General features: G+C 43.7%; 1 protein-coding gene across 42 annotated transcripts in view; it reads right to left on the reverse strand.

The window, feature by feature from the left end:
- Nucleotides 1-11,767: 11,767 nt before the first annotated feature.
- Nucleotides 11,768-19,603, reverse strand: part of Msi2 (musashi RNA-binding protein 2) — a 368,962-nt gene continuing 361,126 nt past the window's right edge. For 18 of the 42 annotated variants that reach the window (XM_087573094.1, XM_087573092.1, NM_001430237.1 and 15 more), the window contains 2 exon segments: nt 19,318-19,390; nt 11,768-16,984 (listed from right to left, as the gene is read on the reverse strand). In XM_087573094.1, coding sequence (XP_087429220.1) covers nt 19,349-19,390 — 42 coding nt within the window. In that variant the 3' untranslated portion in view covers nt 11,768-16,984; nt 19,318-19,348. 42 annotated transcript variants of the gene reach the window in all.

The following is a 19,603-nucleotide window of genomic DNA, read 5'->3' on the forward strand; positions in this document are numbered from 1 at the left end:
AGCAAGTGAGCGCCAAGGAGAGGTTGAGTTTTTGAGCACTGTTCTTTGCATATGGCAATGGCAGCATTAGCCAGGCAAAACTGTAACAGCCCACACTTCCCCATGCCCAGTGACACACGCAGTCACACCTGCACCCTTGTCAGACAGCCACCTGCGCTGGCCCCTGTCGTCTCCTCTACCTAATTCTTCATGGACACTTTTACCTTTGGTTGGTATTAACTTCTGATATTCATAACCACGACTTTGATTAATGCGAGACTTCAAAGCACCTTTTGAATCATTAAAGAAAGATTAAATTATCTTCAGGATAGTTTCAGTATTAAGTGCAGCTGAGCTAATTCAGGTTCTCTGGAAATTGACAATCTGATCCATTTCTACTTTATATAATCAGAAGACTCGGATTAAACTCACGTAAGAGTCCAGCCAAACTGGGCTACTCCGAATGGGATGTGAGTCCGCAGGAAATCATAAGCACACAGGCACATCTGGGAATGAAGCAGAAAGCTGGAATCCAATCCAGCCAAATGCTGTCACTACCTCATAAATCTCCCAGAATTCAAACAGCCCTGAAGGTCTGCCCATGCCATAAGTCAGACTTTGATGCTTTCTTCCGTCTCTCTGGGCTGGGCCATGCTCAGGGTCATTTGGTTAATGCAGGACTCCATCTTCATTGCTTCATAACTAGTTTTTAATCAGTGATGATTGCTGAGCTGGGATGCTGTGGGCCAGCCGGCCTGCTCTTTCCTCGGAGAGTGCCCATCGATATGTCATGGCAATTAACCAGAGACCTGTGGGAGGGGTGGTGAGGGCGTGAGGGGAGGCAGGCTGCTGGTGTGGTCACATGCTTCATTCTGCCTCCCACAGGGTCTCTCTGGCCCCGCACCAGCTTTTGGAGGGCTGATGAAGGGCGTCTGCCAGCTAGGGGACGCCCTGAAAAAGGCGATGACTGCAAACACTCGCTCTTTCAACAATTCATCAACCAAGCGGCAGAGAGAATGACGAAGTGGGTCAGCCATTCAAATCCACTCTGACCATTACAGAACTAACTAGTCAACTGGGAGAGATGTAATATCATAGACTACACTAGAGTATCTCATGGTAGCTGAGGTGGAGGCTTAGCATGTGAGAGTATCCCTTAGCCCCGAAGGAGGCAACACATTCGGACAACTATACACACTTGTCTCTTCACACCCAAAGGCTCAGAAAGAGAAGGTGGGAGAGTGTAGACATTCTTTTATATATATGCACATATATGCATCTTTTTAAAATATTTTACTTTCGGGGGCTGGAGAGATGGCTCAGCAGTTAAGCCTGCTATTCCAGAGGTCCTGAGTTCAATTCCCAGCAACCACATGGTGGCTCACAACTATCTGTAGAGGGATCTGATGCCCTCTTCTGGTGTCTGAAGACAGCAACAGTGTACTCACATACATGCAATAAATAAAAATCTTTAAAAAATATTTTTTATTTTTAATTTGGGTATGTGTATATGTGTGTATATGCATGTGAGTGAAGGTGGTCTTGGAGGCCCCAAAGGAGAGCCTTGGATCCCCTGAAGCAGGAGTTACAGGCAGCCGTGAACAGTCTTTCGTGGGAGCTGGGAGTATGTTCTTATCCCAGAACCTTCTTTCTAGATTCTAGATGCACTTTTTTTTTTCCAAGACAGGGTTTCTTTGTGTAGTTCTGGTTGTTCTGGAATTCACTTTGTGGACCATTAAATCACAGACATTTGTGCCTCTGCCTCCTGAATGCTAGGATTAAAGGTATGTGCTACTGCTGCCCAGCTAAAGATCAGGGAATTTAAATAAAAAAAGATTTAATTTTATGCATATGAGTGGTCTGTTTTCATGATTCCAAAAATGAGGGGATGAGATTCCACTATACATGGTTGTGAACCACCGTGTGGCTGCTGGGAATTGAACTCAGGACCTCTGGAAGAGCAGTCAGTGCAATTAACCACCGAGGCATCTCTCCATCCCTAGATGCACTTTTGATGTTGATTAGACAATCTCAAAAAGATTCTGATGAAGAAGAGATGGAAATGTCCATCGGGGTGATAATTTTAAGTTAACAAGTTTACCTATATAAATCTCTCTCTCTCTCTCTCTCTCTCTCTCTCTCTCTCACACACACACACACACACACACACACACACACACACACACACACACACACACACACACACACAGAGTTCTAGAGCCTTAGGTGAGAAACTAGAAAAAGCAATTCCCATTGAAGGTGGCAGCAGGGTTGCTGAGAGAGAAGTGAGAAGAAGCACTTTCTCTCTGTATTTTGTAAGCTTTTGGGAAAATATCACTGTATCCACCCATTCACCCATTCAAGTAAGTACACAAAAAGGACAAAGAATGAGGAATATTTTTTTTAAGACTTGGCAAGAAGGGCCCAGGTCTAAGAGAGACTGAAGAGGGTGCAATGGATTTTTCGTTAACTGAGCAAAGGAATCAAAGAACTTCCCCTGGGGATCATTTAACCAAGAAGGATCCCCGGTTTCAAATTCTGACTTCAGTCTCCCTGTGCCTGCCTTCTGTCTGTGTCCTGTGTAAGTCAGAATGTGTGCCCGCTTGAAGGCTGTCCTGTGAATCTGTCCCTGGGTCTGTCCTTAACAGAGGGCTTCTCTCCCTCTTTGGTTAAACATCACATGGGAAGGAACGAGGGATAGGAATGCTGTATGGAAATCTTTAACAGGCTTACAAAGGATTAAGTGACCGACTTTAACTGGCTCAGAGGACCAACGGGTGCTGCAAACACCATTGTTTATCAAGCAGTGTGTATATGCTGCTTTTAACATTGATGGTGGGTAATCATTTATAAGTTTCCTTTGAACCTATATTTGGTGTTTTTGGAAAATGATTATCGTAACCCAAGTACACAAACACATAGGCATCCCTTGGGTCGGACGAAAGAGCCCATACATAATTTAAAATTACAGCTCTGCTTTCCCTTAAGTTGTAAAAGTGATTACTTGGGAAATCCTAGGCAAGTGAAGGTTGGTTGTTACATTGTTCACTTAAAGGCAGGTTAAACAAACAGGCTGAGTACCCAGTAGGATAGCAGTCTTAAGTGTTAAGTGATTTCAAGTGTGTTATTAACTCTGGCTGTGAGGCCCATTCAAAGTTCCAGTCTCTTAGAATGTAAGAGATATTTTTATCATAATGTATTGCCACACCATAGGAGTCAGCTCTTTGCTTCCACTCTGTGGGGTGGGTCCCAGGGATTGAACTCACCGGGGCAAGCATTTTTACCAGCTGAGCCATCTCGCTGGCCTTGATACTTTCTTATAAGAGCCTAAACAGACTAACTCAGGGAGTGTTTCCAGACCTCATGAGGAACTTAAAGAATTTGTAGACCAGTTCCTCATGTTAATTTGTCCCAATTCTTGTGAATTTACTTCTGATTTCCTGAGTCAATCTTGTCTCATCCAGACAGCATGGGAGAAACAGGAAGAGATGGTACTTACCAGTCAAGGTGGTCTCATCTTTGGAAAATGGAAGGGGGCAAGCCCAGGTGTCGGCAGGAGAGCTTCACAAAGATGCTCCAATCCTCACCAGGGACAGGAGCACAGAGCGTGGATGGCTGCTGAAGCATCAGAAATGGACAACCACACTCAGATGGTCAAAACCGGTGTCGGATGTAAGCCCTTCAAGGCATCGATCCCACGGAAACAATATGACTGTCTGTGTTCTTTTGTGTGGACCATTCAATTTGCCCACATACTTCACTGACTCACGTCCCATTACTCCACATATGTAGTACTGCTGGCTCCTGTGCTCTGACTCCTCCTTGGGTGGTCCAGGGACAGGTCACAGCCCTCTCAATGCATTACCCCTTCTCTGCCCAGGGTCTCGGAGTAATAAATCTCTTCGATGCTATTCCCTACTCTGCTGATGCACTGAATTTGTGCCTTCTATTCGAGAAGCCAGAGAGGCAGCTGAGACAGGGTGTTCCCCAGGAAACAGGTTCCCAGTGCCAGAAGGATTCACTGGTATAAACTGTATACGGGGCAGACAAGAGGCACATCTCTCCCCTTGGTCACAAGGGTGACTGAGAATTAGCCCGAGCTACAGGAGAAAGTACCCTGTGAAGAAGGCACACAGCGAACAGCCTTATCCAAGCCACCTTTATTTCCTGGTAGGCCAGGATTGACATTGGCTATGGTACTATGTAGTGTGGGTTGGCCTTAAACTCATGATTCCTCAAAGGCTCAAGGACCGGCAATTCAGGAATGCGATGCTATATCTGGCTTTGTCCCAGGGACTCCCTGACTCCTGCTTTTTGTTCACAGGGCATTCACTATGGACTTTCTCTGGGTCCTTTTATATGCCACCTCCCTCTGTGCCTTGGCCATCCCATTTATTAAGAGAAGGAGGAGAAAAAAATCTCAGAGGTTCCCTTGAGCTATAAACTGCAGTGATTTGAGGTTTTTTCTTCATTAAAACCAAATGTGGTCCATCCCCACCCTACCCCCAATTTTTCATGTTCTCTACTCTGCTCTTCAGTTGACGTAGCTATAGCACAGGGGTTTGGTACAAACTCAGTGCACAAGGTATCCGTTGCTCTTAAGCTTTGATGCAGGACTCCCTGTAACAGACAACATCCATGTTGATAAGGACCAAGGGCAAGGCAAGCATCCAGGTGTGTCTGGCACCAACCCGTCAATCAATTTAGGATTATGAGGAAGTGGTGTAGATGGTGAACTGCCCTGATCTGCAAACTCCTTCAGGTTTTAAGACTGTGAGGGCCTCTGGGGCTGGGGATTTAGCTCAGTGGTAGAGCGCTTACCTAGGAAGGGCAAGGCCCTGGGTTCGGTCCCCAGCTCCGAAAAAAAAGAACCAAAAAAAAAAAAAAAAAAAGACTGTGAGGGCCTCAACAAGGATACGCACTGAATGGTTTTAATTTTATTTGCATTTAACCCCCAAAAGGTATTTTACCTTGGGGTTGGAGATATGGCTCAGAGGTTAAAAGCACCAACTTCTAGAGGACCTAGATTCCACTCTCGGCACCCATATAATGGTTCACAGCCATCTGTAACTCTAGCCTTAGGGTTTTTTTTTTTTTTTAACGTTTTCAATTTTTTATGTAGACTGGTGTTTTACCTGAATGTTTGTCTGTGTGAAGGTATCAGATCCCCTGGAACTGGAGTTACAGATGGTTGTGAGCCGTCATGTGGGCCCTGGGAATTGAACTCATGACCTTTGGAAGAGCAGCCAGTGCTCTTAACCACTGAGTCATCTTTCCAGGCCAAGTCTTAGGACCTTTTCTGGCAGGGCACCAGGCACACATCTGGGGCACAGACATACATGTAGGTAAAACACCTATTCATACAGAAATTATGTTTAAAAATGATAGTTTAGTTCTCCCCCTTTTTTTACTATTATTAAGAAGAGATGTTTACCCAAAAGCAACAGAACTTCTTGTAGACATAAAAACAAAGCTTGGAAAGATTTTTATCTCCCACAAAACAAACACTAACTCTCAAGAGGAGGGAAGACACTATCCTCACTCAGATCACCAATCACCATAGCACATGTCGTAACCATTATGCTCTGGGTCTGGTTTTGTTTTCTCTGTGTTTGACATTAACACATCTTAGGACTATATCTGTAGTTGAACTAGTCAACACCACAGGATGGCCTAAGAAAAGTAAAGGCAGCAGATGAAGAAGCAAAAATCCTAACTAAGCAAACATATGTATTTATTAGCAGTTAACAAATAAACTCCATATTTACCCTGTGCCTATAGAACCAAAATTAACACCAACCTTATAACATGCCCCGGGAGCCTCCTGGGAAAGGTGCTGGCTTATGTGTTGGGCTGCTGACCGAGAAGTCATGAAAGTGTATCTATAGTTAGGAGCCACAGTTTGACAGTTTGAATGAGATGACCTCTATAGTTTGGTCATTTGAAAACTTGATTCCCAGTTCGTGGCACTGTTTAGGGAGTCTCAGGGTTGTGGCTTGTCAGAGGAAGCATGGTACTGGGTTGGAGGGGCAGTGTGTGTGTGTGTGTGTGTGTGTGTGTGTGTGTGTGTGTACGCATGTATGCATGCTTTGAGAGCCTAACAACTTGAAACACTTCCAGTTCACTCAGCTCTGTCCTTATCTTCTGAAGATGTGAGCTTTCAGCTAGCTGCTTCAGCCACCATGCCTGCTTGCTGTCATGTTTCTCTACCATGGTGGTGATGGATTCTTATCATTCTGGAACCATAAGCCCAAATAGAACCTTCCTTCTTTAAGTCTCCTCAGTCATGGTGTTTTATCATAGTAATAGTAAAGTAACTTAATACAAGATGACTTATTACAAGAACAGCGTCCCAGCAGGCCATATATTCAATGAAGAGAGTCAAGAAAGTGCCATGATCTAAGAGTGTCTGCATTCTTAGCATTTGGTATGAAATGGGAAGACAGTTCTTCAGGCGTTTGATTAACTTAATCTAGTTAAGAGAGTCTTGCCTATTTAAAGAGGGATAGGTTTATCAATGGGACACAGTCTAGAATCACCTAGGGAATCCAATAATTGTCTAGATCAGGTTGGCTTTTAAGTATGTCTTAGATGAATTGCATTGATTATGTTAATTGACACAGGAAGACCAAGCCCACTGTGGGCAACACCATTCCCTAGGCTTGGGTCCAGAACTATAAAGGGTGAAGAAAATTGTAACAGAGTGTAAGCATACACGCATTCACTCCTCTCTGCTACCAATTATGGATATGTTACATGACCTGCTTCTCCAAGATATGATGAACTGTACCCGGGAACGAGTTTAAAACAGCAGCAGCAGCATCGACAGGAAGGAAACTAGGGCACTGGGTTATGTTGGCTTATGTTACAGAGACAGGGTTCCTGACTCTTTTGAGTTTAGAGACTACTAATCTAAGAAGATGCAGTAATTAGAGTTTAGTAATGTTCTTCCTTTTAATTTACTTGTATGCAAGTGGGTGTTTTGCCTACATCTATGTCCAGTTACCATGTGGGCTTGGTGCTTCCAGAGGCCAGATGTCGTCCGAAACCTTATAATTGGAGTCATAGATGTTTGTAACTTGCCATGTGGGTAGTAGGAACTCTGGTCCTCTAGAAAAGCAACTCTACTCTTATCCCACTGAGCATCTTTCTAGCCCTGGTAATCTCCTCTTCCTCCTCCTCCTTCTCCTTCTCTTTTCCTTCCTTCCATTTTTCCTTTCTCTCTCTCTCTCTCTCTCTCTCTCTCTCTCCTTTCTATCCTCTTCTCCCATGTACTGTTCCCAAATTCCTTTTGAAAGATAGTTAACTTAAAATTAAATTTATCTCTGAATGTAGTGAACCATGCTTTTATTTCTTAAACAAAATGTGTTACCATGGCACAAGTGTGGAGGTCAGAGGGCAGCCTGTAGGAGTCACTTCTTCCCACATGAATCCCAGGATCAAACATATGTGTTCCGGCTTGAAAGCAGGCAGGTACCTTTAACGCTGTACCGTCTGGCCAGCTCCATGTTTCTTTTTGAAGATCTAGAAATAACAAATGAAGCCAGAATCCTTTTTGGTGACCTACCCCATTCTTTCCATTTAAGTAACCAAGATGGAGCCACCATTACTGTAAGGAGAGGATTCCCTCCTTCTCATCTTTCAAAAGGGTTTCCCTCAACAGCCCAGGCTGGCTTCCTGCCTCAGCCTCCTGAGTGCTAGGATTGCAGGTGCGTGCCACCACACCTGGCTAGAGCAATAGCTCTCTTTGTAAGAATATTTTTCTACTCCTAAATTTTAAAATCGCATACGTGCATGCTCACATGTATTAAATTTAATAAATACCCTATTTACGCGATTTTTAGTGCACTAGTCAGTTTCTCGGCGTCTCTTCGCCCCGTCCTACTTTCATATTCGAAGCTTTCCATCCCTCCTACTTCCTCCTTGGTGGTTCATTTATCATCACCTAATTTACCCTCCCTTCAAGCTCAAGTGACATGACATGACCTATACATGGGCCACATGTTTTAATCGCTATTTTGCCTCATTCAAGTGTGTGTCCTAAATTCTGTGACGTCCGTCATCTGATATGAGTCCGGAGTCTCCTCCTCCTCTTCCAGTTTGGCTTGGTTTTTCAAGAAAAGGTTTCCCTGTGTAGTCGTGACTGTCCTGAAACTCACTCTGTAGACCAAGCTGGACTCAACTTTATAGAGATCTGTCTGCCTCTTCCTCCGAAGTGCGGGGATTAAAGGTGTGCACCACCACTACCCTGGAGTTACTTCTTTTTTTTTTTTTTTTTTTTGGTTCTTTTTTTCCGGAGCTGGGGACCGAACCCAGGGCCTTGCGCTTCCTAGGCAAGCGCTCTACCACTGAGCTAAATCCCCAACCCCCTGGAGTTACTTCTAAATGGCACTTTTCTTCTCTACGTGAGTGGATCTAATTTTCTTTGACCACTTTTTTAGCATTGGGGAATTCAACCATTATTACAAAGCATAAATATCTCTTATAAAACTTATGTGTAATGATTTTCCAATTTCTATCACTGGAGAATTTTTTTTTTAACTGGGAAGAGCTACTAATGTCTTGTCTATTTATTTTTTATCCAGTCATCTCACTTTTACATTAACCGGTTAGCAATTTTGCCACTGTGTTCATGCACATGCGTGCATGTGAAGGCCAGGGGTCAGCATTAGGTGATTTTCCTTGGTTGCTCTCCACTTTAGTTTTTGAGACAGGTTCTCTCCCTGGAACTGGCTGATTCTGCTAGACTGGCTCACCAGTAAAGCCCTAGATTCTAGGTGCAAGCTACCAAACCTGATGTTTACGTGGGTGCTGGGATCAAACTCAAGTCCTTGTGCTTGCAATAGAAACAAAGTCCTCTACTCAGTCTCAACTCATTTGCTTTCATTAGAAACATTAGAGACTCATAGCAGGAGTAATTCCTCTACATGTTCTGTCCTTCTTTTCTTCTTCCTCCCACTGCTCCGAGTTAGGATCTTCTGTAGTCCAGGCTGGCTTCTCACTTGCTATGTTGTGACAGATGACCTTGAACTTCTAATCCTCCTGCCTCCACCAAGACTGCATGAGCCACCACCACGCCTCTCTTATGTTGTACTGAGGATCAAACCCAGGGCTTCTTGCGTGTGTGTGCTAGGCAAGCAAGTGAGCTGGACCCGGATCCCACACCTGGAGTCAATTTTTCCAGCATTCAATCTTTAGCCACCCAGTGGTTCCTTCTAGTTTTCCACTTCTTAATGGTTTTGTGGATATGTTAGGAAATTTCCCAATGCCTTTATATTTTTAATGTGTTCCTAGGGTTACCCTTAAAAGATTGCCTTAAAAACAAAAAACAAACAAAACATTGTGTCTTAAAAACAAAAAACAAACAAAAAACCCAAACCAAACCCAAAAAACAAACAAACAAACAAACAAACAAACAAAAAGCCATCACAACAAAAAAAGTTGGACAGTGGTGGTGTACACTTTTAATACAGCACTCAGGAGGCAGATGGATCTCTGTGAGTTCGAGGCCTGCTTGGTCTACAGTTAGTTCCAGAACAGCCAGGGATACACAGAGAAACCCAGTCTCAAAACAAAACACAGACAAACAAAAAGATTGTGTCTTGTCATTACATGACACCCTGTTGGATACCTTTACCTTTGAACTCTAATGTGTGTGACATAAGCATGTTTTAAAAAGATTTATCCCTCCTTCCCTTTTATGTATGTGAGTACACTGTAGCTGTCTTCAGACACACCAGAAGAAGGCATTGGATTCCATTACAGATGGTTGTGAGTCACCATGTGGTTGCTGGGAATTGAACTCAGGACCTCTGGATGAGCAGTCAGTGCTCTTAACCGCTGAGCCATCTCTCCAGTCTGACATAAACATTTGAGTTCCTGTTCTCCTTTAAGTTTTATATTTGCTTATTTCCTCTTTGTTATCATTTACTTTCTAACCTTCCGTGCGTCCTGTGCACACAGAAGACATCCTTTGGACACTCATTGTTCTAAGGCCATGAGCGCAGGGGAGATGCTGGAGCATCATAGTAACCCTGCTGGCTCCCTCAGTTTAGGCTCCTGGGTTAGACCTGGGAATCCTTTGAGGAAGATATTCAGATGGACTTTCTCAGGAGTCTGGCTCACTCTGCTTAGAGCCCCTGGGATTCTGAAATCAGTTCTCATTCATCCTCAGCCTCTGTGGGAAACCAGGACTCATGCTTTCCCTACTATGTGCTGCAAGGCTTACTCCTGGAAACCTGGTTGGCATCATGAGGGAGTAGAGGGAGGACACTAAAAAAGGGGCAGGCACATGGGTACAGAAAAGCTGGGGTCAGGTGGGTCATGTGCACTGATGGAGGGGCACTGATTCCAGCAACGATCCTGACCTCGGCATTTTTATTGCGTGCACAGGGGGAGGAGCTAGCTGAACCATGTGGAGGTGTCCGTGGAAGAGCAGCCTGCCTTTGAACATTGAAGAGAAGGCTGTAGTTGCTAGTTTTTGCATGCACTGATCACGCATTAATAAACCCTCTTACATGCTGCCAACATTCACACTCAGGCCAGACGAAGGCTTCGCCAGTTCCTGTAGGTCCTTGACAACACACTCCTACATGGTCGTGCCCGTGACAACACAACACACCCGCTCAGCCACATTCGCTCTTTACACATTCTCTCAGGGATTGCTCAGCTCCTCATATCTCCCACTGTTTTGGAACATGGTAGGGTTTGTGGACAGGTCCACTGTTTGTGGACGCATGGGAGCTGGGCCTTGCTCCACCAGGTTTCGGGTTAAAGTGACATGAGAGAACTATGTCCCAGGAGAGGTGGTGGTTTGAATAGGAACGGACTCTTGTTTGAGTGCTTGGCCCATAGGGAGTGGCTCCATTAGGAAATGTGGCCTTCTTGGAAGAAGTCTGTGACTGTGGAGAAACACCACGGTCTTAAATGCTCATGGTAGGCCTTTCTGGTTGGCTGCCTTCGGATTAAGATGTAGAACTCTCAGCTTCTTCCCCAGCACCATGTCAGCCTGGATGCTGCCATGCTTCCTGCTATGATGATAATGGACTAACCCCATGAACCTGTAAGCCAGTCACATTTAAATGCTGTCCTTTATAAGAGTTGCCTTGGTCATGGTGTCTCTTCACAGTAGTAGAAACTAAAACATGGGGTCGGGCGGGGGCTATGGTTTTTTTTCCCCTTGAAGCAGCTACTGCAAAACTCTCAGGCCCACACTTCATCCTGTGTATACTTCTTAGCCCAGGCTGCTTACTTCCAGGGCCCCATAACCAAGGCATGTCACTGGTTCAGGCAGGCCCGAGCTATTATCCGTTACCACCAAGACATGGTTTTGCCCCCGAGGACCTGGGCCTCTGTTCTTGCTCTTTCTATAATGAGAGAGAGGAGCAAGTATTACCCATGATCCACCTTTGTGTACAATTAGTCTGTTATCCTAATTATTTCTATTAAGACAACTCTTAGGTCCTAAAGGGCAGAGACCACATTCCCAGGCAACCTTTCAGCACCTGCACCATGAAGGACAAGTTACCTCCTTCTGCACCCTTCCTTCCTCCACTACGCCCTGTGATCACAAGGGACCACGGACCTGCCCACGGGTCTTGTGCATCTTTTGCTGTTCATTGCCCAATTCCAGGTGTCCATCTTATCTCTCCCCAGTCACTGCAAAACTGGCTCCTTGAGGGGGGCCACATGACCAACATCCATGCCGTAAGGATGACACGGTAACACACCAAACCCAACAGCAGCGTTGCCCTCCCCAGCCTCTGCAAACGCAACAACACTGTACAACTCTGTTCAAAACAGTTTATTTTATTATTTTTTTTGTCAGACAAACACATTGATTTCTGGACCACAGTAGAGGATGGAAACCTTTCACAAACTTATTTATTTGAAAATACAAATATAAAATTATACTTTCCACATCTGTGATGTGAGAGACTGCCATCCACATAGTAATTTTTTTTTTTTACAACAGGGCTTTAAGAAAGCCACACACAAAGACCTGAAAGATGCTTGAGATATATATATATATATAGATACATATATATGTATATATATATAAAAAAAATACTCACTACCAAAGTTCTCATCAGTTTCATACTAAAGTATAAAAGTAAGGGTGAGGTCAGCCACAGTGCTAGGGGAAGTTTTATTTAGATACATTTATGTCCACATGAAACGCTTAGACTTGCATCCTATTACATATGGAATTCCGAGTTTATAACACCATGAATGGCAGATTGGCTAGCCCACACTACTCAAGAGCACACTCACAGACCCCACACAGGGTGGTACAGTATGTACAGAATACAGCAGTAGAAGCCTTCCACGGAGGCTCTGGAACTGTCTCTCAGTCCCGCTCCCCTCCCCCCTCATCCCCTCATGCCCTGCCTCCCGGAAATGAAATCCTGTCTGAGACAATACCTTCTGATTACTAAATAGCCATGTTTGAATTATGGTTGTTTCCCAGAGAGGGGTGGGTTTTATTTATATGTTTTCTGTTTGTTTTTGTATTTTAGTCTATATTTTTTTTTGGTGAAAGAAAAAGAAAGGAAAAAAAAAAGGAAGCAAACTTAAAAAAGGATTAAAGTATTGCTTCAATTCCAACGTCGCCTTGCGTAGTGTCTGTGCCCAGGACTGGGCTGAGCTGTTTGTCTTCTGCTCTAGCTGAGGTGGGGGAGCCAGCCAGTGTCTCTTGTGCAGTGTGCTTACCTGCAGCCTGCCCCGCTTCTCTACTCTCTGTCTGTCTGTCTGTCTGGCTTTTGCCTTCCTCGGAGGATCTGGTTAGTAAAGCACATTCAAGAAAAAACAAAAAGACAAACAAACAAAAAAAACCTGTCTCCCCTCCCTCCCCTGCCCTCCAATTTTCCTCTGTCCCTGTGTGTCACTTTCAACTGATAAAGAGAAGTATGAGTTAGTGTTTCTTTTGTAAACAATTTCATATGCAATATAATACAGAAAAGCATGGCTGACCTTCAATTAAAAAAAATGTAGTAAACTATATTGCTTTATTCTCGAAGATGCTGCTGCAGTGGGTGGATGGCAGAGCGAAGCGGTGTGGTTGTCGTGATGGAGGCTACGTTCCTAGCCCTAGTTTGCACTAAAAATCAAAATAGCTTTTGACTTTTTTTTAAATTTGGAACCAAAAAATATCCCCCTAAATTCTCAAATTAAAAAAAAAAAAAAAGAAAAACAAACAACCCCTCCCCCCCAAAAAAAACCCAAACTGAACACCTTTCAGGTCATTAAACCAACAATTACCCAATGATTTTATACTAGTCTAGCAAGATGTGTGTAACATTCAGTGGCCGTGGATCGCTGTGCACTGGAACGTTAGGTCGACAGCAATCAAGCCATGCTACCTTAAAGCCCAAGCTACAAGTTCAAATTAAGAGAATGGTTATGAAGGATTAAAAAAAAAACAAAAAACCACAAAGGCTGGTTGGAGTTTCACTTGAATCAAGCCAATGAGCGATGGGGAACAGAGTGTGAGGCTGTCTGGTTTTCCCAGTGGGTGAGAGGAAGGCCACGAACCACACATGCAGAGGCTCCTGGGGTGGAGACCCAGGCTCGGTCACCTCCACCAGCCCCACATCCAGGCTGAAGTAGGAAGGGGACCAGGAGTCAACTGCTGCTCCATCTCCCCTCTTGGGAGGAGAGGACCTTGGGGTCTCAGGCAGATGGATCTGGAAGCCAGAGAGTCCCCGGTGGTTATTGATAATGCCAGGGAAGAGCCATTAGCCAAGAGGGTTTCTCCCCCAGAGAAGGTGAGAAGAGGGTTCCCACATTCGCTACTGAGCTTAACTGAAACGAAGACAAAGATGGACATCAGTGTTGAAAGAATTTACAAAAATTGTTTAAGATGGACTTCTAGGTGGCGGTGGGGTGGGGGTACTAATGATGAACCTTAACCTAGATAGCCACTTGAAAACATATCAGATGTTCACAAAAGTTGTGCTATGGGCTACTGGGTCTCTTCAAAATGTATATAAACATCTAAAACATATTCACACAGATTATCAATTTCTTCTGAGCATCCTTAAAAAAATATTTTTTCTCTTAGTAAAATCATTTTAATATACCACGCCTCCCTCTTTTAAAAAATAAATTAAAAAAATCCAGTTTTGCATATCTAGTGTTTGCATTTAAGGTAGTATGGCACACCCCTTCACGGACGGGGGGCAGGGACCTACAAAATGCCGTAGAGTCAGCCGGCATTTGAACATTGTGAGACCTTGGGTTAGTTGAAACCACATCAAATCAGCAAAAATAAAAGTAAATTTGAACTTGGAAAAAAAAATAAAGGAAAAAACTGCCCCCAAATTATTAGCATTTTTTTCTTTTCATAAATAAGAGAAAGTTCTATCCTTACTGGTCCTAAATCTGAATAACTATGTCTATTTTTTTTTAAAAACCTTAATTACGTTACCTATCAATATGTACTAGAAGAAGAGAAAAAAAGTCACTACGCTAGTACCAAGACAGCACACTTACAAGATAGCCATTTTATACATTATTAACAGACAATGGTCAACAAAGAGCACTCTATGAGGTGAATGGGGCTGTGGGAAGATGGGCGGGGGCTGGGGACAGGACATCATCAACATGGACAAAAGAGTAATTAATTAATCCCCTTGTTCGACACTGAATTGCTGGGAATCTAGTCTCTCTTTCTCTTTGTTGTTGTTTCTTAAAAATAAAAGTTCTATGTTGTTATTTTATGACTTGAGTAAGTATTGTATTTTAAAAGCATCCAGCATTTTTCTTAGTTTGGTTGTTTGGAAACTTAAAACAAAACAAAACAAAAACCACCCAAAACCTTACCAAACAACCCAGCAATTTTATTTAGAAAAAAAAAAAAAAGAACATGATTTTGTTTCTTAAAAAATAAAATAATTAAATGAAATAAAGTTGCATTTAACCAGAACGGGAGCAGGCTTCTTCCCGTCCTTTCTGAATCAGCTTTCCGAAGACTTTTCGTTTGAAGATGCTTCTGTGCTATCGTGTCTGTGAATGTCTACATTGGTCTACTTGTCAGTAAAGTTTATAAAAATAGGAGTGCAGCAGCTCATTGTAATAAATGTCGCATTCAGTGTCTCATACTGGCTGTGCCTTAAGTACCAAATTTATAAACGTAACAATTTAAAAAATATTAATAAAATGTCAATATCACATTTTAAAAAAGAAAAAATATATATCCACACTACAGTATGCTTTAATGCTACCTTCCTACGGTTGCTGTTGCCGACTTATTACTGATATTTTTTCTTTAAAAAAAAAAAGTTAAATTAAAAAACATCCTTCATCCTAAGTGTCTTTCCCCAACTGAGGACCATATATTATAACAGCCAAATGTCAAACTTGTGCAAACAGGAAGCTGTCAGTTTTTCCCACCAGTCACAGTGCAGAGATGCTTATATTTTATTTTTTTAAAATTCTGTTTACATCTACAATAAATTAAAAAAAAACACAAAACTCTTCCATAGCCTCTCTGATGATACTTGCAGCACTGAGGTATCAAAAAGGAAAAAAATATATATATATAAACTGAAAGGTTGCTTTCCTAATTTGTAAATAGAAAATGAATGGAGAAAGGGTGTATTCATGCAGGCTTGTCCACACCTGGCCCACAGGCCCCCTCTCTGGGGGGAAGATGGGGAGCAGGGTGAAGGGAGAGGCAGGGTTATCCTAGGACCCTTTGGAGGTGCTGAAATGATCGGACAATATAAAATGATCAGATATTTAAAAATTAAGACTGAAAAAGAATGTCCCCACCCTGCCCCTCCCCTAAGCCAAAACAGGTGTGCTTTGAAACTCGAAATATGTCAAATATTAAAATTGTAGCTTTTGTTTTCCTTTTAAAAAACATCTTGGGAAAAGCAGTTTTTCATATTTTAAATAAAAATCTAGCTAGACCATACCATTTGAAGCTGGGCACAGAGAGGCTGGTAGGCTGGCGGGGTGCTAACACAGCTCTTAGGTCTACCACACCAACAGCGGAGAGTGGGGTTCCGGGCTGCCCTGGCAGCTGGGTCCTCTTGTGTTGTGGTACTGGCTTCATCAAGGTTCCCTCCCCTCCTTCCAGGGTACCTAACTGCCTGGGAGCAACTCCCTCACAAAAATATTTTTGATTCTCTCTTCCTTAATAGTTTCTATGTAGTTAATGGAATCATATTTACAACATTTTTTTGTTTGTTTTTTGTTTTTTAGAATTCACAATTTCAAAAAACCTTATAATATGACCTCTTTGAACAGAAAAAAAGAGAAAGCACTCATAGAAAAGGAGGACCCTCAAAACATGGCCGTCCTTACCTTATTGCCGAAAATAGATATACTTAGGTTAACAAAGAGACGTCACAAAATGAACTGCTAGAGAGTCTGTTGAGCAGCCAACTGTATGTCACTTCTACAACACAAAATAGAGTCTATGCCCACCCCCCGCTCCGCGTATCACAATTTCGATTCAGTGCTAAAGTCCCGGGTGAAAAGTCTTACAGTCTCAAAATCGGTACCAAAAATGGAGAGTAACATCACCATCTCAGCATCCTTTAAAAGTGAGAACAGAATCAAAAACAAAACAAAAATTCTCTTAAAGGAAAAAAGAAAAAAAAAAGAAAGAAAAAACTCCTTAATATATAACAAGTATACTATGGTTAGCTTTTAACTAGATATTAAGCTAGGTGACTACCAGACTAAGTCAAAAATCACTACCAAATGTGATCGAGGGAGATTTAAAAGGAGAAGGGAGAGGGGGAGGGGAACCACCAAGGAAAACAAACAGAACCAAACCAAAATCATGGGTTATATACACGTTTAAAAGCTGTTGTCTTATATTACAGCAGATAGTAGATGGGTGAGATGAGATGTGTCAACCCTTAATCCAAGTGTGCCACCTCTGGTTGGGATGAGGAGTGAGGCTGGTGGGGGATCCAGGTCTGAGGACGTCACCTAAACAAAGGGCCACTCAGAAACTTCGCCCAGTCTTGCCTGGACATCCAGGTATGCTCTGTAGTGTAGGGAGATCAGACGCGTCCCGGAGAGAACATAGAACAGGGGTGGGAGGGAGAAGAGAAATGTCAGGCACACATATGGTTCACGCCAAGGTCTCCACTACAAAACTACAGTTGTCAAAGGACTAAGTTGTATGACTGTGTGTGAAAGATAGCTGGGCTAACGGCTGATTTCCTAGCTTGGTAAACCAGATATCTAGGCCGAGCCTGACAGATAGATCTGACACAGGGTTGGAAAGTTCTGGGGGTCACGGAGGGAGGTGGAGTCAGTATGGGTTTTGACTGGTCAAATCACACATTGATAAAAACAAAAAACAAAACAAAACAAAAAACCCCGTCTGCTTAAAATTGTGTTTTCAAAGCTATGTTTAAACAACAAATATTACCGACTGGGTTGTGGTGGTGCATGCCTTTAATCCAGGCACTAGGGAGGCAAAGGCAGGCAGATTTCTGTGAGTTCAAGACCAACCTGGTTTACAGAATGAGCTGCAGGTCAACCAGGGCTACACAGTGAAATTCTATCTTGAAAACCCCAAAAAAGAAAGGGGGGAGCGCTTATTGTTAACTGTTAATAACTAATGATGTGAATCTGTACTAAGAGATTATATATTGAGGGATGGATAGAACTATTTTAAAAACAAACAAAAACATAAATAACAACAACAACAAAACCCCCTAAACCAAATAACCAGTTCTGGTGCAAGAAAACCAAAACAGACCCAGGACTCAGGCTTGCTAACTGGGTTATCCTGGATGGCCTGTGAGCCTGGGTTCTTCTGTGGGTGGTAACTACATGTCAGAGGAACATGTCTGCCTAGACTTCCACAGCTGCTACACAATCCTGTGACTTGACCAGAAGGGGTGGGTTTTGAACCACTGCTCTCCTGGCTACTTTGTCCTTATGTAAAAACCGAGTCTTAGGGCTGGATGAGCGACATGGACTGGGGGTCAGGTCAGAGGTGGCCCCATGGGGAGGGGGGTGCTGTGGGTGAGGAGTAGATACTGACAGACCCGGTGGCTGGACTCCTGAGGACCTGCTGTGCCTAGGCAGTCTTTGAGTCCCCGAGTTCTTGGCCCTATCAGCCCTCCTGTGTCCCCGAGCCCCAAGACCCAGCTTTGTTAGTAGCGAGGAGCTCCTTTTCAGACTGTTAGGGGGCTCTGGCTCTGGCTCTGGCCAATGACAGAGAGCAATGGAGGTAAGGGATGGGAACACTCATACACAGGGTTTACTTGGTTAAGAGAGGCAGCAGAGTTAGTCGAGCAGCAGCAAAGGAGGGATCTAAAAGATCGGTGGAGCTCAACTCCACTGGGTTTCTCAAATGGTTCAGGTCTACGGTCATGGCTGCTTCAGGGCTAGAAGATTCCTCTCTATAAGAGAGAGGACAAACCCAGAGCTGGCTTTTCCTTCCCCCAGCTTCAAGAGTGAAAAATATTGGCATTTCCCAAGTAGGACCTATTTCAAGGCCTCAGCTGTCACCTTCCCTTAAAGAGACACATCACTGGCCGTCTCATCTAGCACAGGACAGACCTCGGGCCTCCATGAGGATGACAGCCCTCTGCCTGGCACTCTTCCCAAGCATGACACTCGTTTTTTGGAGAATGTGGTAAGAGGATTGCTTGCTACCTGCCCACCCTCCCTCCCGTCTCTCCCACCACCTCTGGATTCCCATCAAAGTGATTTAAAAATGTTTAATTAACTTGAGCTCAGTTTAAAAGGTTAAGAAACTGGCAGGGATCCAAATTCACGTTAGGCAGGTGATGCTGTTAATTTAATTTGCTTTTCGTGTGGTAATCTTGATAATTACTCCATAGTTAACTGGCAAAAAAAATGTTTTCCTTTCACTAAAAAATGGAGTCAGGCTGGTTGGCTGCACAAACCCCATCGGCCAGAGCCCCGGCAACCCACAGGGCAGTTCACAGGACTGTGAGAATGGCCCTGCTCCCCAACCCCTGACCCGAGGACTGACACAGGACCAATTTACCTGCCTCCATCCTTCCTGGAACGGAACCAAAATGAGATCACCTTCCAGTTTCCCACTCAAGAAAGAAAAAGATAAGGGTGGAGAAGACACAGAAACGGAGCCAAAGAACCAAATCAAAATGAGCAAATGGGGGTGGGGGAGGGGAGAAGGTCATGATTCAAAGCTGGAGGAAGAAATGAGAGAATAAAGATATTGGAACATTTTTTTTTTGATCCCACTTCCTTGGGAAGGGGGTCCAGAGAGAGAAGAGATGTGATGTGATGTGCATGTGTGTACACGTATGAGCAGAGCACATATGTGTACGGACACGCGGGCAGGGCGGAGACGCACGGCAGAGACGGTAATACCTCATAGTGAGATGGTAATAGAAGCACCTGCTCAGTGGTATCCATTTGTAAAGGCCGTTGCAATCAAAGGTCCCTAAAATTGCACAATTGTTAAGGTCATCAGTGCGTTATACATGGGAACAGATTGTCATATCCTGGGAAAGGAGATCACCTCTAGGACTAGAGTCGGTGGTTGCCAGCATGAATATGTAATTGAGACACCGTGCCATGGGAAGTCAGGGTGACGCTGTCCCCAGCTCCCTCCTTCTTGCCCAGTGATTCCCCCACCCAAGCTTGTCTGCTTCCC

This window comes from Rattus norvegicus, chromosome 10, assembly GCF_021556685.1.
Source record: "Rattus norvegicus strain SHRSP/BbbUtx chromosome 10, alternate assembly SHRSP_T2T, whole genome shotgun sequence".
Lineage (NCBI taxonomy): Eukaryota > Metazoa > Chordata > Mammalia > Rodentia > Muridae > Rattus > Rattus norvegicus.